Source organism: Vulpes vulpes, chromosome 2 (genome assembly GCF_048418805.1).
Source record: "Vulpes vulpes isolate BD-2025 chromosome 2, VulVul3, whole genome shotgun sequence".
Taxonomy (NCBI): domain Eukaryota; kingdom Metazoa; phylum Chordata; class Mammalia; order Carnivora; family Canidae; genus Vulpes; species Vulpes vulpes.
This window is the reverse complement of record NC_132781.1, coordinates 29918257-29935854: the sequence shown is the minus strand read 5'-3', so window position 1 is coordinate 29935854 and position 17598 is coordinate 29918257. Positions and strand designations below refer to the sequence as shown.

Below are 17598 nucleotides of genomic sequence, written 5' to 3'. Positions count from 1 at the left end.
AAAAAAAAATTACTTGATGTAGTAGGTAAACAAACTTCATCAGTGATTTGGGTTTTTTTATGAAGTGTTATTTTTTATTTTCATTTTTACCTTGTAACAGTCTCCTCCAGGAATGATTTCCTGAATATATACCAAGGGACCTTCATTTCGGTTAATTCCTCCTAGGATCTTCAGACCAAGGCCTGTTTCCTTGGTAATTGTAATCATCTGAAAGGCAGGATCCCTAAGATAAAGTAAATTAGCACTCACAGGTTAGCCTAGAGATCTTTGCCTACTTTCTCTTTAAACTACTTGTTAAACCAAATCCTTAGATCTAGATAACCCCAAATACTCAGTACATATTAGCAACGACATTTAGAAAAGTATGGTGACAGAAGAGCAAACAAATGGATTCTATTACCTCTGTTATTTATTTTTTCCTATGAAACAATTAAACCATAGACAAAATCACAGCAATAATACTTATTTCTTTAGAGCAGAACAAAGAAAAATACCTTCAACGTAGGATTTAAATAAATGTAAATATTTATTAAAGGGATCTGAAGAGATGTGCCTTTAGTTGACTTTTAGATTACACTGAAGGATTCCAAAATTAAAGATTTTAATGAGTTAGGTAAGTGACTTTTTAAAAGACATTATTATAAAAGGCCATTTCTAACAAAATAAATATGACCTCCATTTGAATCTCAAAAGGAAAAGTTATCTTTTTAATTTAGGAAGAGTATGTTTTCATAGAAAGCATGTGCTCCATCCATAATTTCCATCAAACTTAAAAGCAATGTCATTACTGCCAAAAGAATTCTGTGCAAGGTATACCCCCGTATTTGTGTTTCTGAACACTCCTATCAGAACAGAAACTTGGAACAGTTTGAAATAAGGCTTAGAGCTGCCCGCTTACCAGTGATGTACTGGGCACTGTGTTCATCAATATATATACGTTATGCCATTCAATTTAATTATTTTTACAACTCTTAAGATTATTACTCTTATTTTTCTAAAAGCACCAAAATCTGGGAAGGTTAACTTGGTGGTCTAAGGTTATGAAGTCAGAAAACAGCAACGGAAACCCAGTTTGTCTTACTCCAGAGGTAAATTGTGGTATAACTCCAGAGGTAAATTGTGGTATAAGATCTACTTTGTTGCCGTATTAAAGCCATTGTTGAATATAGGACTTTCAGCTATTTTCAAACATATCAAAAAACTCAAACTGCTATTAAAAAAGAGTTGCCTTATATCTTAAACATGATTATAGCTTTTAGAAAAAACTTTCTTAGCTTTTGCCATAGAAATTCTAATGATATCTTTAAGAAAGTGCATTCAAAAGTTAAATCATAAAAAATGGAAAGAAATTAAACTATAAAAAAAATCTTACAAACCTCCCTGCTTTTAAATATTTTGCTTTTTATTATACTGAATTAAGGCTCTAGTGTTGGATGGCTTGTCTGGTTTCTAGGGCAATGGTCAATTAGCTAGGAAAAGAGGCCATCAGGACTGGGTCCATAATGTTTCACTATTACAAATTTCAAAAGCTCAGCCCACTCTTAGTGGAATATTAAGTTGTAAGGGCATAAGACTGAAGCCTAGAAATGAGAGAGTGGAAGGGGAATGGGAATTAAAGTACTTCATTAAGTACCTCCCATAACCTCTTAAACCATCTAAATGCAAAGTTCCTCCAATGGTGAAAATACACCATCCCTACCATACGTTACTGTTTCAGTAATGGAGACCTCCTTTTCTGATCCAATAGAATATCTATATTTCCATATAGCATTTACTTGCTAGGACCTTATTTTAAAACCCCCTTATGCTAATAATTTATATTATTTACTTTTTTTGGCTGTTAAAAATAGTTCTGCCGCTCAACTTTAATCACAGAGAATTGCAAATTAAAACCAGGCAGAGATATTGCTATTCACCTATCAGATCAACATATATTTAAAACTGACAATATACTGGGATGACAAAGCTTCAGGAAAAGAGGTATTTTTGTATACCGTTGACGAGGATGTAAAATGGCATAGATCCTAAAGAGAGAATTTGGTAATCTCTAAATTTACCTTCTGACCCAGAAATCCCATTTCTAGGAATCCATCTCAAAGATACACTGGCAAAAAATACAAAATGATTTGTATACTAGGTTATTCATTTTGGCATAATTGGTAATCTCCAAAACTTGCAAACAATGGCTGTCCGTCAATAAGGTACTGGCTGAATAAACTATAGTACATTCACAGGATAAAATACTACAGTTATAACAAGGTCTAAGGAAGACATTTATAGACTGATACGATCACTAGGATAGAAGTTAAAAAAAAAAAAAAGGGCAAGATCAAAAAGTATATATAACATGTTGCCTTTTTGTTAAGAACATGCTGATGAGTAGAACCTAAGAGGCAGAGACTGGATATTTGCGGCCATCTTGCTTCAGTTATAGGATTCTTTCCCATGGGCTTGAGTTTCCCTTAAGAGTTGGACAAAACTCTATGCTGTACTAGAAAGTAAAACTGCTCAGCACAAGGGCACAGAGCTCTGTACATGGAGCTCTTTCCATACCACAGAGATGGGCCTTGCTTGTGTCCCATGGAGACTACATTTTTCCAGTGCTCTCAGGAGGTGTCAGAGAAAGACATCCTCAATTTAATTAGCCTGATACTCTTCTCCAGGGAAGACCTATGAACCTGAGGGCTGGTGTGCACGTGCTTACTATTATATACAAATATATATATATGATATATATATATATATATATATATCATATATATACACATACTGTTATATAATGTGTATATATTTATATGTATTTGGTTATGCAAAAAGAAGCACTGAAAAAGAACTAAGAATAAAAATGGTTATCTATAGGAAGAATGAGGTCACGGAGTGAATGAAAGGCAAGAATGACTTCTCTGAATATATCCTGTTATATATGTATGTTACCGGTTTGCAAAACAGCCACCAATTCTTCCCATCCCTGTCTGTGTGCCCTTTGGAATGTACCTTTACTGTTGTTCCATTAAAAAGTAAAGTCTGGGGACACCTGGTGGCTCAGTGGTTGAGTGTCTGCCTTCGGCTCATGGACAGAGTCCTGCACTGGGCTCCTGTGGGGAGCCCGCTTCTCCCTCTGCCTAGGTCTCTGCCTCTTTCTCTCTCTCTTTTTTTTTAAGGATTTTATTTTATTTATTTATTCATGAGAGACACACAGAGAGAGACAGAGACACAGGCAGAAGGAGAAGTGGGCTCCCTGCAGGGAGCCCAATGAGGGATTCAATCCTGGGACCAGGATCACACCCTGAGCTGAAGGCAGATGCTCAACTGCTGAGCCACTCAGGAGTCCCATCTGTCTCTCTCTCTGTCTCTCATGAATAAATAAATAAAATCTTAAAAAAAATTTTTTTAAATTAAAAATAAAAAGTAAAGTCTGTATCTCTACCCTTTGAATTTGGACTTGGCTATCCGAACTGATTCAGCCAATGGTACATGTGAGGGAATGTGAGGGAAATAAGACATCTGAAAAACACGTGGGTGTGTTGCTGGAAAACATTCTGCCATCATGGGAAAGAGCCTGAGCTACGGTCCTGGAGAATGAAATCAGGTTCAAAGAGGCGCCATCCAACCTTTCCAGATGAGGTGCCAGAACATATGAGGCCATCCTGCACTTTTGGTATATAACAGAAAAACTGTTTAGCCAACCTACCAAATCATGAGAAAGAATAAATGCTTGTTGTTTCAAGGTATTTTGGGTGGTTTTTTACCCCGCAAAACCACTGTTACTTTATGTTATTTTTAACTTGGAATCATAAAATATTTTAGATATTTGAAAAAATCAGATCAAATTTTTAAAAAGCAATTTTTATAAAAAATTATAAAAAAGAATGCAGAATTTATCCCATACATTGATTTATGTTGGAAGGTAATTATTGATCAACTTATTACTCTACCTTAAACCTCAGTTAACTGTATAAAATTTTCAATCAAAAAAGTTCATTACCATTCTACATATTTCAAACTATGATAGCTCAAAACATTAGATTTAAAAATTACTTTTTAAAAATTTACTTAAAAATTACTTTTCAAGTAGACTGGATGATACCACAGCAGATGTATTTTTATTCATGATTTTACCACAGGAGCCTTAGATTTAACCGTGTAATTGAAGATCCTGATGAAGAGTCTAGAAATTCTTCCTTTCCTAAGAATGCAGAAATAGAAAATAAATTTTCATGTCTTAAGAGTTGTCAAATTCAACTTCAACTTTGCTTAAAAAAATTATATACATGTAAACAATATGTATCTATATATACATGTTAGATGTATTTTATATATTTTGAACTATGGCACTTTAGTCATTGCTGATAATATCTGAGAAATATGAAAAAAGTTCTGCATATAGACATGGCTATAGGACTACATCCACGTCATTATCTGTATCTATGTAAAATCTGCATTTTCTGGGGCACCTGGTGGCTCAATGGTTGAGTGTCTGCCTTTGGCTAGGTCATGATTCTGTCCTGGGATTGAGTCCCATATCAGGTTCCCCTCAGGGAGCCTGCTTCTCCCTCTGCCTGTGTCTCTGCCTTTCTGTGGCTTTCATGAATAAATAAATAAAACCTTTAAAAAAAAAAAAAAAACAACAACTGCATTTTCTGGCAGAGGTGAAAAATACAGCTGAACTTCAGGTAACTAATATAGTTTCCACCATTAATACACTTAAAATATCACATAACAGGAGCACCCAGGTGCCTCAGTCAGTTAAGCATCTGCCTTCAGCTCAGGTCATGATCCCAGGGTTCTGGAATTGAGCCCCTCATCAGGCTCCCTGCTCTCAGAGCGGGGGCCTGCTTCTCCCTCTCCCTCCACTGCTCCCCAGCTTGTCCCCCTCTCTCTTTCTGTCAAATAAATAAATGAAATCTTAAAAAAATAATAATAAAAATAAAAATCACATACTAATGAAAGTGTGACAAATATCTTTTGTAATCACAAGGCTAGAAAGTTTATAGGCAGAATGTCTATAAAATAATTATACAATAGACTGTTGAAAAAAACAAATTCCTATCGTCTTACCAGCTATTTTGAGGGGCTTCCTGCAGATCTTATATTACTTTGATTCATATTAATCCACGAGCTTCTTAAATACTTTCCTATGAAAAGAAAAAAAATACATATGATTTTAATGTCTCATATAGCTCTTCTGTGAAAATTAAAGAGAAAGGTGCAGTTTCATTTAATTAAAGTTGTATTTAAATAGAGCTTTATCATCTCTTCAGAAGAAATGTGGATAAAGTACAGAAACTTAAAAGACACTAAGAATATTTAGCACAACCTTCTTATTAAGGAAATGAATAGCTAGATTCAGAAACTGTGTGCTTTCCTCACACAAATGAGAAACAGTCAGTGGTTGTTTTTCTAACTAGCACTCAGACTTCGGAGCCTTGAGCATGGATCTTGGCATCACAGACACCTGGGTGCCAATTTGAGTTTGTAGGCTTCTCCAAGCCTTAGTTTCTTCATAGTACAATCACTACCTTGACTGTAGTGATGGTTTTACAAATACATACACATATCAAAATTTACCAAATTCTCTCACTATAAATATGTACTGTTTGTTATAAATTAACTATATCTAAGGGCACCTGGGTGACTCCGTTGTCTTGATTTCACCTCAGGTCATGATCTCAGGGGCGTGAGATGGAGCCCCACGTGGGGCTCCTTGCTGGGCAAGGAATTTGCTTAAGATTCTTTCCCTTTCTGCCCCTCCCCTAACTTGCACATATGTATGCTTTCTCTCTAAAACAATATCATCTCTTAAGCTAAATTTTTAAAAATCTGATTTTCATTTAAAGTTGTCAGAATGGAAAGGAGCTGGGAGGATGGAAGAAACAGGTGAAGGGGAGTTGGAGGTACAGGCTTCCAGTTACAGAATAAGTCACAGGGATGAAAAGTACAGCATAGGGAATATAGTCAATGATATCATAATAGTGTTGTGTGGTGACAGGTGGTGGCTACACTTGTGGTGAGCACAGCATCATGTACAGTTGTTGAATCTCGATGTTGTACACATGAAACTAAGGTAACACTGTGTGTCAAGTATACTTTGATACATTTTTAAAACTAAAATTCTCTAAAGAGGGGCACCTGGTGGCTCAGTAGTTGAGCATCTATCTGCCTTTGGCTCAGGGCATGATCCCAGGGTCCTGGGATCAAGTCCCGCATCAGGCTCCCTGCACGGAGCCTGCTTCTCCCTCTGCCTGTGTCTCTGCCTCTCTCTCTCTGTGTCTCTCATGAATAAATAAATAAAATCTTAAAAAAAAAAAAATTCTCTAAAGAAAAAAAATGTAGAAAATGTAGAAGCTTCACCTTGGCATGCATCTTCCCTTCAAAGAGGCCACTTTATAAGAGTATAAACTCATAATGTTCAGGAATAAATGGGAGAAGAGCCATCAGATAAAATGTTTTGACAAATTGCTAGAGGACAAAAAATAGACGGTGAGGTGAGATGATAACTGATAAAGGACCTAAGAAGCTGAAACGAGGGCAAGGCTTCCATTTTTTTTTTCTTTTTCTTTGTTTCCTTTTTTTTTTTTTTTTTTTTTTTTTTGAGAAAGAGAATGCACATGCAAACTGGGTGAGGGGGAGTGGGAGGGAAGGAGATAATCTTATGCAGGCTCCATGCCTTGCAGAGACTGTCGGGGAGCTCTATCTCACAATACTGAGATCATGACCTGAACCAAAATCAGGAGTCAGATGCTTAACTGACAGAGCCACCCAGGTACCCTGACTTCTTAAACATTTGTGAGTTTGAGCCCACATAGAGAACTTGGGAATATGTGTATTGTGTACTGGGGTGAACAGGGATGGCATATCTCTGAGTTGCTGAGGGGAAATTTCTGCTTACCAGTAACTGATTCAAAGCAAAATTCTGGCCTCAGAAACAGCTGGAGGGAGATTCAGGAGGAACTCTTCTTGCAGAATTCCAGAGAGGCTAAGGACTCAGAAAACCAAAATTCCAGGGAGAGCAAAACTGAGGCAGAGAACTAAAATCAAGGCGATTATGTCAGCTTTTCTCTAACCATTGAATGAGGGAGAAACCACACATTCTGCTGTAAATAACTTGAATAGGCCTTAAAGAAAGAGCCAACCACCTTCTGGGAACCTAACATAGTGTTGTTCCACTGGCCTGAATGTTAAAATCCTGCTTCAACTTTCAGTCCCTGTGGCAGCAAGCAACAAGGGAAGCATGCAGATGAAAACCAGCAGAGAAATGACACCAAAGCGAATAAGATCCCAGCCTAGTGGTGATCACCATCTAGTGGTGATTTGTCCTAAAGGGACACAGAGTTCCCCAAGTGATGAAACATACCCTTGTCTAATGGATATATTGTGGCTAAAACGCAAAAACAGATTTCATATAATGTCAAACTTAACAAGGCATTTAAAAATATTTCTATTTTAAAGTATTGAAATGAAATTTAAGTGTTTAAATTATTTCATTCACTTAACACACCTGACAGTATCCTAAGTGCTGGAGCTGAGTCTGTCCCTGAAGACAGTAAAAAAAGAAGTAACAGACATCAGGAGGGTGCTAAGTGCTCTGACAGTGTGTGCACAGGGGGCTGGGGGAGCATGGAGGAAGGCCACCCCACCCAGAACAGAATCATTATAAGCACCAATGTGGCCAAATGAGGATTTTAACTTCCCTCAAAGGAGCCCCACAAGGCAGGTATAATTACATATTTATATTTACATAAATGAAAACCTTGTCACGGAGAAACTGTGACCACAAGGCTACACAGTGTTAAAGTAGAATGTGAACCTAATTCTCTCTAGCTCCAAACCCAACCTTTTTTCACTACAGCATGCTGGGAAGCTGATTTATGTAGAAAAACTTCATTTTCTGAAAATATAGGGTGAGAGTCTTAGAAGTACTAATATGTTGTCTATATGAGATGATACTGTTGATTAAACTAACAGAAATGGGTTTAGTTTTATCCACTAAATAGCAGGCTTTCTTTTTTTTTTTTTTTTTTTAATGAACAAGGTATCCATTATCATATCCTTAAGCCTTAAATTTCATAAAATGCCTTTTCCTTCCCTTTCTTTTTATTCTCTACTCCTTCCTTTACAGAAGCTAGCAAGCCGCCCAACCAACAGTTCTGTAATGTTACAAACACACACACCTACAACTTCACATTAATGAATGACACAGAAGTTTCACACACACACACACACACACACACACACACACACACAAATATGCCAATTCAAGAAAAAGATATTGTTTTTCTAGTTTAGTGACTCATAAGGGAAAAATGTGAGGTCAGCAACAACAGAGAAAGTGGAACCCTAGGGGAAAAAAATCTTGTTTTATAAAATAAGTCTATTTCAGAAAACAAATGAAAGCTTTACTTTGATGAAAACAGTTTAAATTATATATAGAAATTTCATTAGATAAAAAAAAAATCTGCCTACGATGCATAAGTTTGAATAATAGACTTAATTTATATTCCCAAAGAGATTACATTCAATACTTTCTACAACTAGTTCTTTTTACTAGATCAAAACTGGAGAAAAAAGGACAAAAACATATGACAGAAAAGATGGTAAATATTAACTTGATGAAATTATAATATTGAATGAATATTCATACTATTGATAATAGTATGTTTTTTAGTTTTTAAAAATTGCTAATACATTACAATGAGGTCTATGCAATGGATGTATATATCCTATCTTCACACTTATTTCCACATACTTAAGTACCCCTGTTTTTGTTTCTTGTGAATATTTTTAGTTCCTTTATGCATAGACAAATATGAATTGTTTCCTTTGCTTTTGTTTCGACTAAGAAAGGAGGTACAATGCACAGAAAGCATCCAGCTGTTCATATTGTGCACTGTATAATCCCTGAGGGTATGGGTCATATACATGATGTAAACAGGTCCTCTGGTGTATGCAGTAGTCCTGTAAACTGTAAGCACAGCTGTGCAATCTCGTTTTTATAAATTAATGTAGAACCTGGAATTATTTCCATTTTTACATAGCATCCTTTTTTTTTTTTTTTTTAAGAGAGGGAGAGGAAGAATCTTAAGCAGGCTCCATGCCCAGTGTGGAGCCTGATGTAGGGCTTAAGTTCACAACCCTGAGATCACAACCTAAGCTGAAATCAAGAGTTGGATACTTAATTGATGGAGCCATCCAGGGTCCTCCCTAATTTTTTAAAATTCTTCATAGCTGCATGGCATTCCATTTTATGGAATTTATTCTCATATTTATTTATTCCCTTATTGATAGATACTTAAATTGTTTCACATATTTTGCTATTATAAACATGCTGCAATGAAAACCCTACATACATATGGGTCACATCACATGTGTGCAAATTTATCTGTATGACAAATTCACAAAAATAGATCAGCATTTATATACACTTGATTTTTTTCACTTGATAATTTGATAGAAATTGCCAAACTGCCCTCAATCATCAATTGCCCTAATTTACCACCTATCCAATAATAGTGCCTGATATTCCACGTTCTCATTAACACGGTGTATTACATAACTTCTGGATTTTTGACAATCTTGTTGATGAAAATAGTATCTTAAGATTTTTTTTTTTTAAGATTTTATTTATTTATTCATGAGAGACGCAGAGAGAGGCAGAGACACAGGCAGAGGGAGAAGCAGGTTCCATGCAGGGAGCCCGAAGTGGGACTCGACCCCAGGTCTCCAGGATCACACCCTGGGCTGAAGCTGGCGCTAAACCGCTGAGCCACCTGGGCTGCCCAGTATCTTAAGATCTTAAGATTGATGAGGATGAACATTTGTTTTTATGTTTTAAGAACCATTTAGTGTCTCCTTTAATGTGAACTTTATTTTTATATCTTTTGCCAATTTTTTTTTGTGGTTAACTTTTTTCCATCTATGTTTTAGGAGTTCTTTTTTCCCAGGGAGACTATCTCCTCTGTCTGCATTAAGAAATGTAAATATATTTTTCCTCCTTTATTCTTAGTTATGGATTTTGTTGTTATTGTCGTTATACAAAGGCCTGTGGAATTTATCAATTTTCCGTGACTTGTGGGTTTTAAGTCAAATGTAAGTCCTTATACACTCCAAAGTTATCAAGAACTCTCTTGTATTTTCTTCCAGTATTTTTATAGTCTTATTTAAAAATCTTTGATCCATTTGGAATCCACCTATTGTACAGTATAAGGTATAGATCCAACTCTTTTATTTTCTCCCAAGAATATCACTCAGTTGCCTCAGCAACATTACTATAAATAATCCATCTCATAAATATTTGAGCCTACTTCTGTGCTTTTTTTTCTGGCCCACTGGTTAGTCTATCTTAATGATGAGGCTTTATGTTTTGTACATAGTAAATCCAACACTCCCTCATTACTTCTTTTGTTAATCAAGTTTTCCTGGCTATTTTTGGTTATTTTTACATATTAACTTCAAAATCTCATTCTGTTTACAAAACAAAACAAAATAATGCCAACTTTTGTGGAATCATGTTAAATTTATAATTGAGGAAGTACTATATAATTGAGGAAGTATCTATACGGTTGAGTCCTGCTACCCAAGAACTGGTATGTCTTTCCATTTCTTCAAATCTTCTTTTGTGGCCTTCTGTAGTGTTTCCAAGGTGTCTCATATGGGTCTCACACTTTGCTTATTTAATACCTAGGTAATTTAATCTCTTTGTTGTTTATTTAATGTCTTTAAAATATCTATTATTTACTTCAAAGTATTTAACAAGTTGTGTAGTCCAGGAACTCTATGCCATTTAGTTGTTTTTCTAAAGTGAAAAGAAACTAGAAGTGAAGGGAAGGACAAGGTGTGGCAATAAAGGAGATGTATGGGCTTACTACTTTACACTGAAATGGTCCCTTCACCTTCATCATCATCATCTTCTTCTTCCTTTCTTCTTATCATCATCATCATCATCACCACCACCATCACCACGCTAGGCATGCAGCCTGCTTAAGATTCTCTTTCTCCCTCTCCTTCTGCCCACCCCCCATACCCATTTCCTGTCTTCCCCTCTCTAGAAAAGAAAAAAAAAAGAAGAGAAGAAAAGAGAAGAAAAGAGAAGAAAAGAGAAAAGAGAAGAAAAGAAAAGAAAAGAAAAGAAAAGAAAAGAAAAGAAAAGAAAAAAAAATGAAAAGAAGAAAGAAGATAGATTAGCCCCTTCTGGTTATGTCTCCTTTGATGTCATTTCCCTTTATGTCATTCTCTTTTTTTATCTCCATTTGCTAAAGTATCAGCAAATGTTGCAAAGCGAAAGAGAAAATAAAAATAACATAGACCTGGTATTTCCCAGAGAAAACTGGCTATACCCTTTAAATATTTCTTATAGGGATGCCTGGGTAGCTCAGCAGTTCAGCATCTGCCTTCGGATGAGGGCTTCTCCCTCTGCCTATGTCTCTGCCTCTCTCGTTCTGTGTCTCTCATGAAAAAATAAAATCTTTAAAAAATAATAATTTCTTATAACTAATCCTTTGTAAGCAAATTGGCAAGTAGTAAAAATAAAGACACTTTTTCCCTCCTAGAGTTTAAAAAGAAGACTTATAGCTAAGAAACTCACAGTACAAATAGTACTTAATGTAAATTTCCTCTCATATTAATCATCTCTAGCCTATTTAAAAAGAAACACTTTGGAATTCTCTTTGCCACACGTTTTATTTTTACAAGGGCATTGCACTGGGATGAGCACTTGTCTAGAAGTTAAGATACCTGGTTTTGAGCTCCATGTGTGCTGTCCACTAGCCAAAGGACTTGGAGTGGTCACTGAACGATTCTGCTCCCCAGTTTTCCATATGTAGAATGACAAGATCATTCATCAGGTGATTTTTAAAGGTTCTTTGGTTCTATCAATAAAAAATTCTGTTCCTGGCTTACAGAACTACAAGCTCCTCAGAGTTTTTTTGAGGGGAGGACTTTCCTTATAAAATGTGCATACACCTCAAAGACACAGTCTGGTGCGTGAGTGGTATAGGGTAGCCAGTAGTCAGGTCATTTGGAAAGAACTGGAAGGGAGGAAAAAAAGGACTTGGATAGGAAAAATTTTACATTAAGGTGGGAATGACAGTGCTGGTTACCTAATAAATAATCTGTTTGGATTCTGTGACAGACAAGTTGGAAATGCTTACTATTTATAGATCAACTAGAACTGCTATATTAAAATATGAAAACAGTTAAATATTTCTTGTTGTAAAGTTAGACCTATAGATTCAGCATTATACTTGAAGACACAAAACAAAGTGTTTAGAAACTGTGGCAACACGTCTTATACCTTATCACAGCACAGATTCTTTGAGACAGTATTAGTATTTAAATAATCCTAGGGTCATATAATCAGGAATGGCTTCCTTCCCTGGGCTTGACTTTACTACTTAACTGATCTTTTAAGAAATAACATGAAAGTTTTAAGAGATTAAGATATAAAGTATCAGTCAAAGGCAATCTATCTTCTTTATTTTGTACCGAAAGGCAATGTTCCTACTGCTAATGAATTTTTTCTTAAGAATCTAAGCAAAAAAAAAAAAAAAAAAAAAAAAAATCTAAGCAGTTCAGGAATGCTGCTCATTTGCCTTGGGTGGGGGTGGACACATAGCAACTGCCTGGAACACACAGACCAACCCTGTGGGAAACACTGGAAAACTGCTTGAAAGGAGGAGTTCTAATCTTCTCAAACAGGAGATCTTCATCAGAGCAACAGCTCACTGCTCTCAAAAGTTTCCTTACACTACCAACTGCCTTCTGTTTGCTTTCATTCCTGCACTCATCCCCCAAACATTTACTCAGTACAACCATGCGCACTAAGCTATGTGCTTGTGATAATGTGGGGAACAAGCCAAGGTCCCTGCTCTTATGGCATTTACATTCTAGTGTTGAGAGAAAAAATAATAATAAAAAAGGAAACAAGCTGGATTTCATATACACCAATGTAACTTGGACAGACGCGGGCTGATTTAGATTGGGTAGTCGTGTTCCAGCTAAGCTCCAAACAATAGGTCAGCCAGGAAAAAAACTGGGAGACAGTATTCCAGGCAGAGAAAAGGTGTTGAGGCAGCAAAATAAATTTGGGGTATTTACAGACACAAAGAAGTACGGCTAGAACATGGTGAATGTGGGGAGAGAGAGAAACAGCAGATGAAGTTCAAAAAGCAAAGAGTCTAGATGACCTAGGGTCTTATGGGGCATGGTAAGGAGCTTGGAATTTTGCTTGATGTTATTTCATAGATCCTGACTACTCTCAGGAGACCTGAATTTGCCTTTTGCCTCATCTCTTTGCTTTTACTTCCTGAGATTGGGTTCTCTGCTTTTGCATTTTTCCGTTTTCTGCCTCTGCTTTTAACTCTGCTTATCCCAGGAAGGCTGACATGGCTTTAGGCCGAATTATGCTGAAATGTCATTCTGTCTATTTGGGGCAAAAGGCCCTTTATTTATTTTTATTTATTTATTTTTTTTAAATTTTACTTACTTATTCATGAGAAACACACACACACACACACAGAGAGGGACACAGGCAGAGGGAGGGCTCCATGCAGGGAACCGGACGTGGGACTGGATCCCAGGTCTCCAGGATCACGCCCTGGGCTGAAGGCGGCGCTAAACCACTGAGCCACCAGGGCTGAAAAGGCCCTTTAAAAAGCAGGCTCTTATTGACTGCATGGGTCATCTATCCACGAAGCTGGCCCTGATCCTGATAAACATTTTTTAAAAATGCCCTCTACGGATGAATGACTTGTTTTCATTTCACCTGGTCTGTCAAATATATAAACTTATTGAAGATCTTTTAAATGGAGTAGCTCCTCAAATATGTGACTTAAAGGAAGTTGCCAGGAAATAAGAAACTAGGAGATCAAGACTTACTGAGACAACTTCATGCCATCACTGCAATCACTGAAAACTGTGATTGCCCAGCTTATTCTCAAATGAACTACAATTCACTTGTTCTTAATATTTATTGAGATGCATTACTCTTTCTTGTTTAGGGATGAGGAGATTATTATAATAAATAGCAGCTAAATAAACAGTTTTAGTACTGTTGGAATAATTGCTAGATGTTTCACTGCCAAATGGATCTAGTAGTTTTATTAGGCAAATAGCTGAGAAATGCAGCTCAGGGACTAACATGATAAGATTTAAGTAGCAGTTTCCTCAAGTTATATTATGCATTAAAAACACTCAAAAATGGAATTACAAACCAAATTTTTTTAAAAATTTTTTTAAAAATTTTTTTAATTTTTATTTATTTATGATAGTCAGAGAGAGAGAGAGAGAGGCAGAGACACAGGCAGAGGGAGAAGCAGGCTCCAAGCAGGGAAGCCCGACGTGGGACTCGATCCCGGATCTCCAGGATCGCGCCCTGGGCCAAAGGCAGGCGCTAAACCGCTGCGCCACCCAGGGATCCCTACAAACCAAATTTTTAAAACGATTCTTTATAATCTTTAAGTCTTCATAAAGCTTGAAAACCAATAATCAGATAAGAAAATGTGTGACTATCAATGGTTTCTCTGTTTTCCCCCATTTTTCCCATCTTCACCCATTTTGTTCACCCCCATCTCCCCAAACGGCTTGTATAACAACAAATTTTACCTATTATATAAAATTGGACATGATCAAAGCTAACTAGAAAGGGTTCACAAGGTTTACTTCTAAAAAATGATATTACAGATTAAAGGTGCTAAGTCTGAAATGTCAGTCCAGTCCTTAATATTTTAAGTTTGTAAGCAATACCTCTATCTGCAGAACAGGTAATAAATAACCTTGCCCTGAGGTGCTCCTTCATTCATGGTCGAACTCATGGGTTAGCATTAGTTATCATAATGATGTATGCAATATTACAAGCACACCCAGACTCATGAGAACTACAGCTAACACCATTTTAACGCTATCAAGACTATAGCACCTTGGGGGGAATCCCTGGGTGGCTCAGCGGTTTAGCGCCTGCCTTTGGCCTAGGGCGCGATCCTGGAGTCCCGGGATCGAGTCCCACGTCGGGCTCCGGGCATGGAGCCTGCTTCTCTCTCTGCCTTTCTCTATGTCTATCATGAATAAATAAATAAAATCTTTACAAAAAAAAAAAAGATTATTGCACCTTGGAAAGGAATAGTTTCATTTGAAATTACAAAACAAAATTACACGGGATCCCTGGGTGGCGCAGCGGTTTAGCGCCTGCCTTTGGCCCAGGGCACGATCCTGGAGACCAGGGATCGAATTCCATGTTGGGCTCCAGGTACATGGAGCCTGCTTCTCCATATGCCTATGTCTCTGCCTCTCTCTCTCTCTGTGTGTGTGTGACTATCATAAATAAATAAAAATTAAAAAAAAAAAAAACGAAAAAAAACCCAAAGTAACAGATCCCAAGACAAAGACACTATTACTGATATATGTATATGGCTATCTGTTGCTACGTATTGGGGGCCTGGAGGAAAAAAATGGCTAAGGGAATGTATTGTTGGTTTCAGTGACATTAACGTTTGCATGAGGTTTGAGTCTATGCTGTAAGAAACTTAATATATGACAGGTCTTATCCAGAAAAAGCTGATAATCTGGTACAAGAACTAAGGTAGATGAAAAAGATTTTCAAACACAAAACAATACGAATAAATTCGTAGAATCATAGCATTTTCAAGTTTTTGTGTCAAAGTAGGAAAGATTCAGAAGATATTTTTGGCTTTGCAATTTTCTGGCCCTGTGACAAGTTAATAATTAATCATATTCACTCAAGGTGACCATCATTACTCACCTCAATTGCCTCCTAACTGCTCTACTTCCGTTTTTGCCCCCCTCCCTTTAATGTATTCTACACAACACAACCAAGATCTTTTAAAAAAATGTGAATCAGGAGGCACCTGGGTGGCTCAGTTGTTGACCATCTGCCTTTGGCTCAGGTCGTGATCCCTGGGTCTTGGGACAGAGATCCATGCTGGGCTTCATGCAAGGGAGCCTGCTTCTCCCTCTGCCTGTATTTCTGCTTCTCTCTGTGTCTCTAATGAATAAATAAAAGCTTTTTAAAAAATGTGAATTAGGGCCTGGGTGGCTTAGTGGTTGAGTGTCTGCCTTTGGCTTAGGTCATGATCCCAGGGTCCTGGGACAGAGACCCACGTTGGGCTCCCTGCTTAGCGGGAATCCTGCTTCTTCCTCTCCCTGCTTGTATTCTCTGGCTCTCTGTCAAATAAATAAACAAAACCCTTTAAAACAAAAAGTGAATCAGGGATGCCTGGGTGGCTCAGCGGATGAGCGTCTACCTTTAGCTCAGGGTGTGATCCCAGGGTCCTGGGATCGAGTCCTGCATTGGGCTTCCTGCAGGGAGCCTGATTCTCCCTCTGCTTCTCTTTCTGTGTCTCTCATGAATAAATGAGTAAAATCCTAAAAAAAAATGTGGGATCAGATCATATCACTTGTATACTTCAACCTAAACTCTGTAGTAGCTTCCTATTACTTTCAGAATAAAATCCAAACCTTTAGATATGGCTTAAAATGGTCTGTATTATCTGGCCCCTAACCTACCTGTTTTGACCTTATTTCCTACTACTTTCCTCCCTATTCTCTATGCCAGGAACACAGCGGCCTTGTTTTTATTCTTCAATGCTATCTAGATCTTACTTGCCTCTGGGACTCTGCATGGTTTGGAATTGTCACCGTATAGGTAGGTTCCTTATCATCATTCAGGAATAGGCTCAAATGTCACACCTTCAGAAAGACCTCACTAACCCTTCTCATTATTATTCCCAATCACACTCTTCTATCCTATTGTCTCACTGCACTGTAATCTGAAATTCCCTCATTTATATATCTGTTACTTGATTATCTCCAGAATCCCTCAGTAAAAAGTACACTTCCTGAGAAGGGATTGTGTTTGCTTTTCTCTGTGCGGTAGCCTCAGTAAGTTTGAACAAGGTCTGGCTTGAGGAAAAGTGCAATAAATAAATTTTTTTTTAGATTAAATGTCTTTTATATGTGTCATCCATAAAGTGGGAATAATTTTACCTGCACCAGTCATTAGAAAGAGAGTGGGATGGGACGCCTGGGTGGGTCAGTGATTGAGCGTCTGCCTTTGGCTCAGGTGGTGACCGCAGAGTCCTGGGATCGAGTCCTGACTCGGGCTCCCCACAGGGAGCCTGCTTGTGTCTCTGCTGCTCTTTCTCTCTGTGTCTCTCATGAATAAAATAACTCTAAAAACAAACCAAAACACCCACACACAAGAAAGGCAGCCTCACGCTTACTAGCTTTCCTATGTCTCGGGCACAGTGAAAATCACTTGATATGCATATTCTCGTTTACTCTTATGATTTCCGTTTTATTAACAAGGCCACCAGGACCTTGAGATGGAATAACTGGCCTAAGGACAGAAGACCATAGAGGGATGCAGGCATCACCCCCGAGCTGCCAAACCTCAGAATGGGGGCTTTCATCAGCTCCTTTATAGTTCCTAGAAAGCTTTTTCCTTCCATTACAGCAAAATAGGCTGTGCTGCCTCTCCCCTCAGGTCCTAGCGTGTCCTCTGGGTCAAGCGAAGAAGAGGTAGTACATCCCCGACAGGGTTCTTTTCCAAGATGAACATCCCCCATTTCTTTCAATCCTGCCTTAAAG

The 17598-nt window shown here is 37.5% G+C and overlaps 1 protein-coding gene across 6 annotated transcripts in view; it reads right to left on the bottom strand.

Annotated features, from left to right (window-relative positions):
- Positions 1-17598, bottom strand: part of STXBP4 (syntaxin binding protein 4) — a 159838-nt gene that overhangs the window by 141368 nt on the left and 872 nt on the right. For 3 of the 6 annotated variants that reach the window (XM_025995962.2, XM_072747505.1, XM_025995966.2), the window contains exons 2-4: positions 5059-5135; positions 4065-4186; positions 91-223 (exon numbers count right to left, since the gene is read on the bottom strand). In XM_025995962.2, the coding sequence (XP_025851747.1) occupies positions 91-223; positions 4065-4111 (180 nt within the window). In that variant the 5' untranslated portion in view covers positions 4112-4186; positions 5059-5135. Of the gene's footprint in view, positions 1-90; positions 224-4064; positions 4187-5058; positions 5136-17598 lie in introns of those variants that run through there. The other 3 variants (XM_025995964.2, XM_072747503.1, XM_072747504.1) reach the window with 3 other exon arrangements.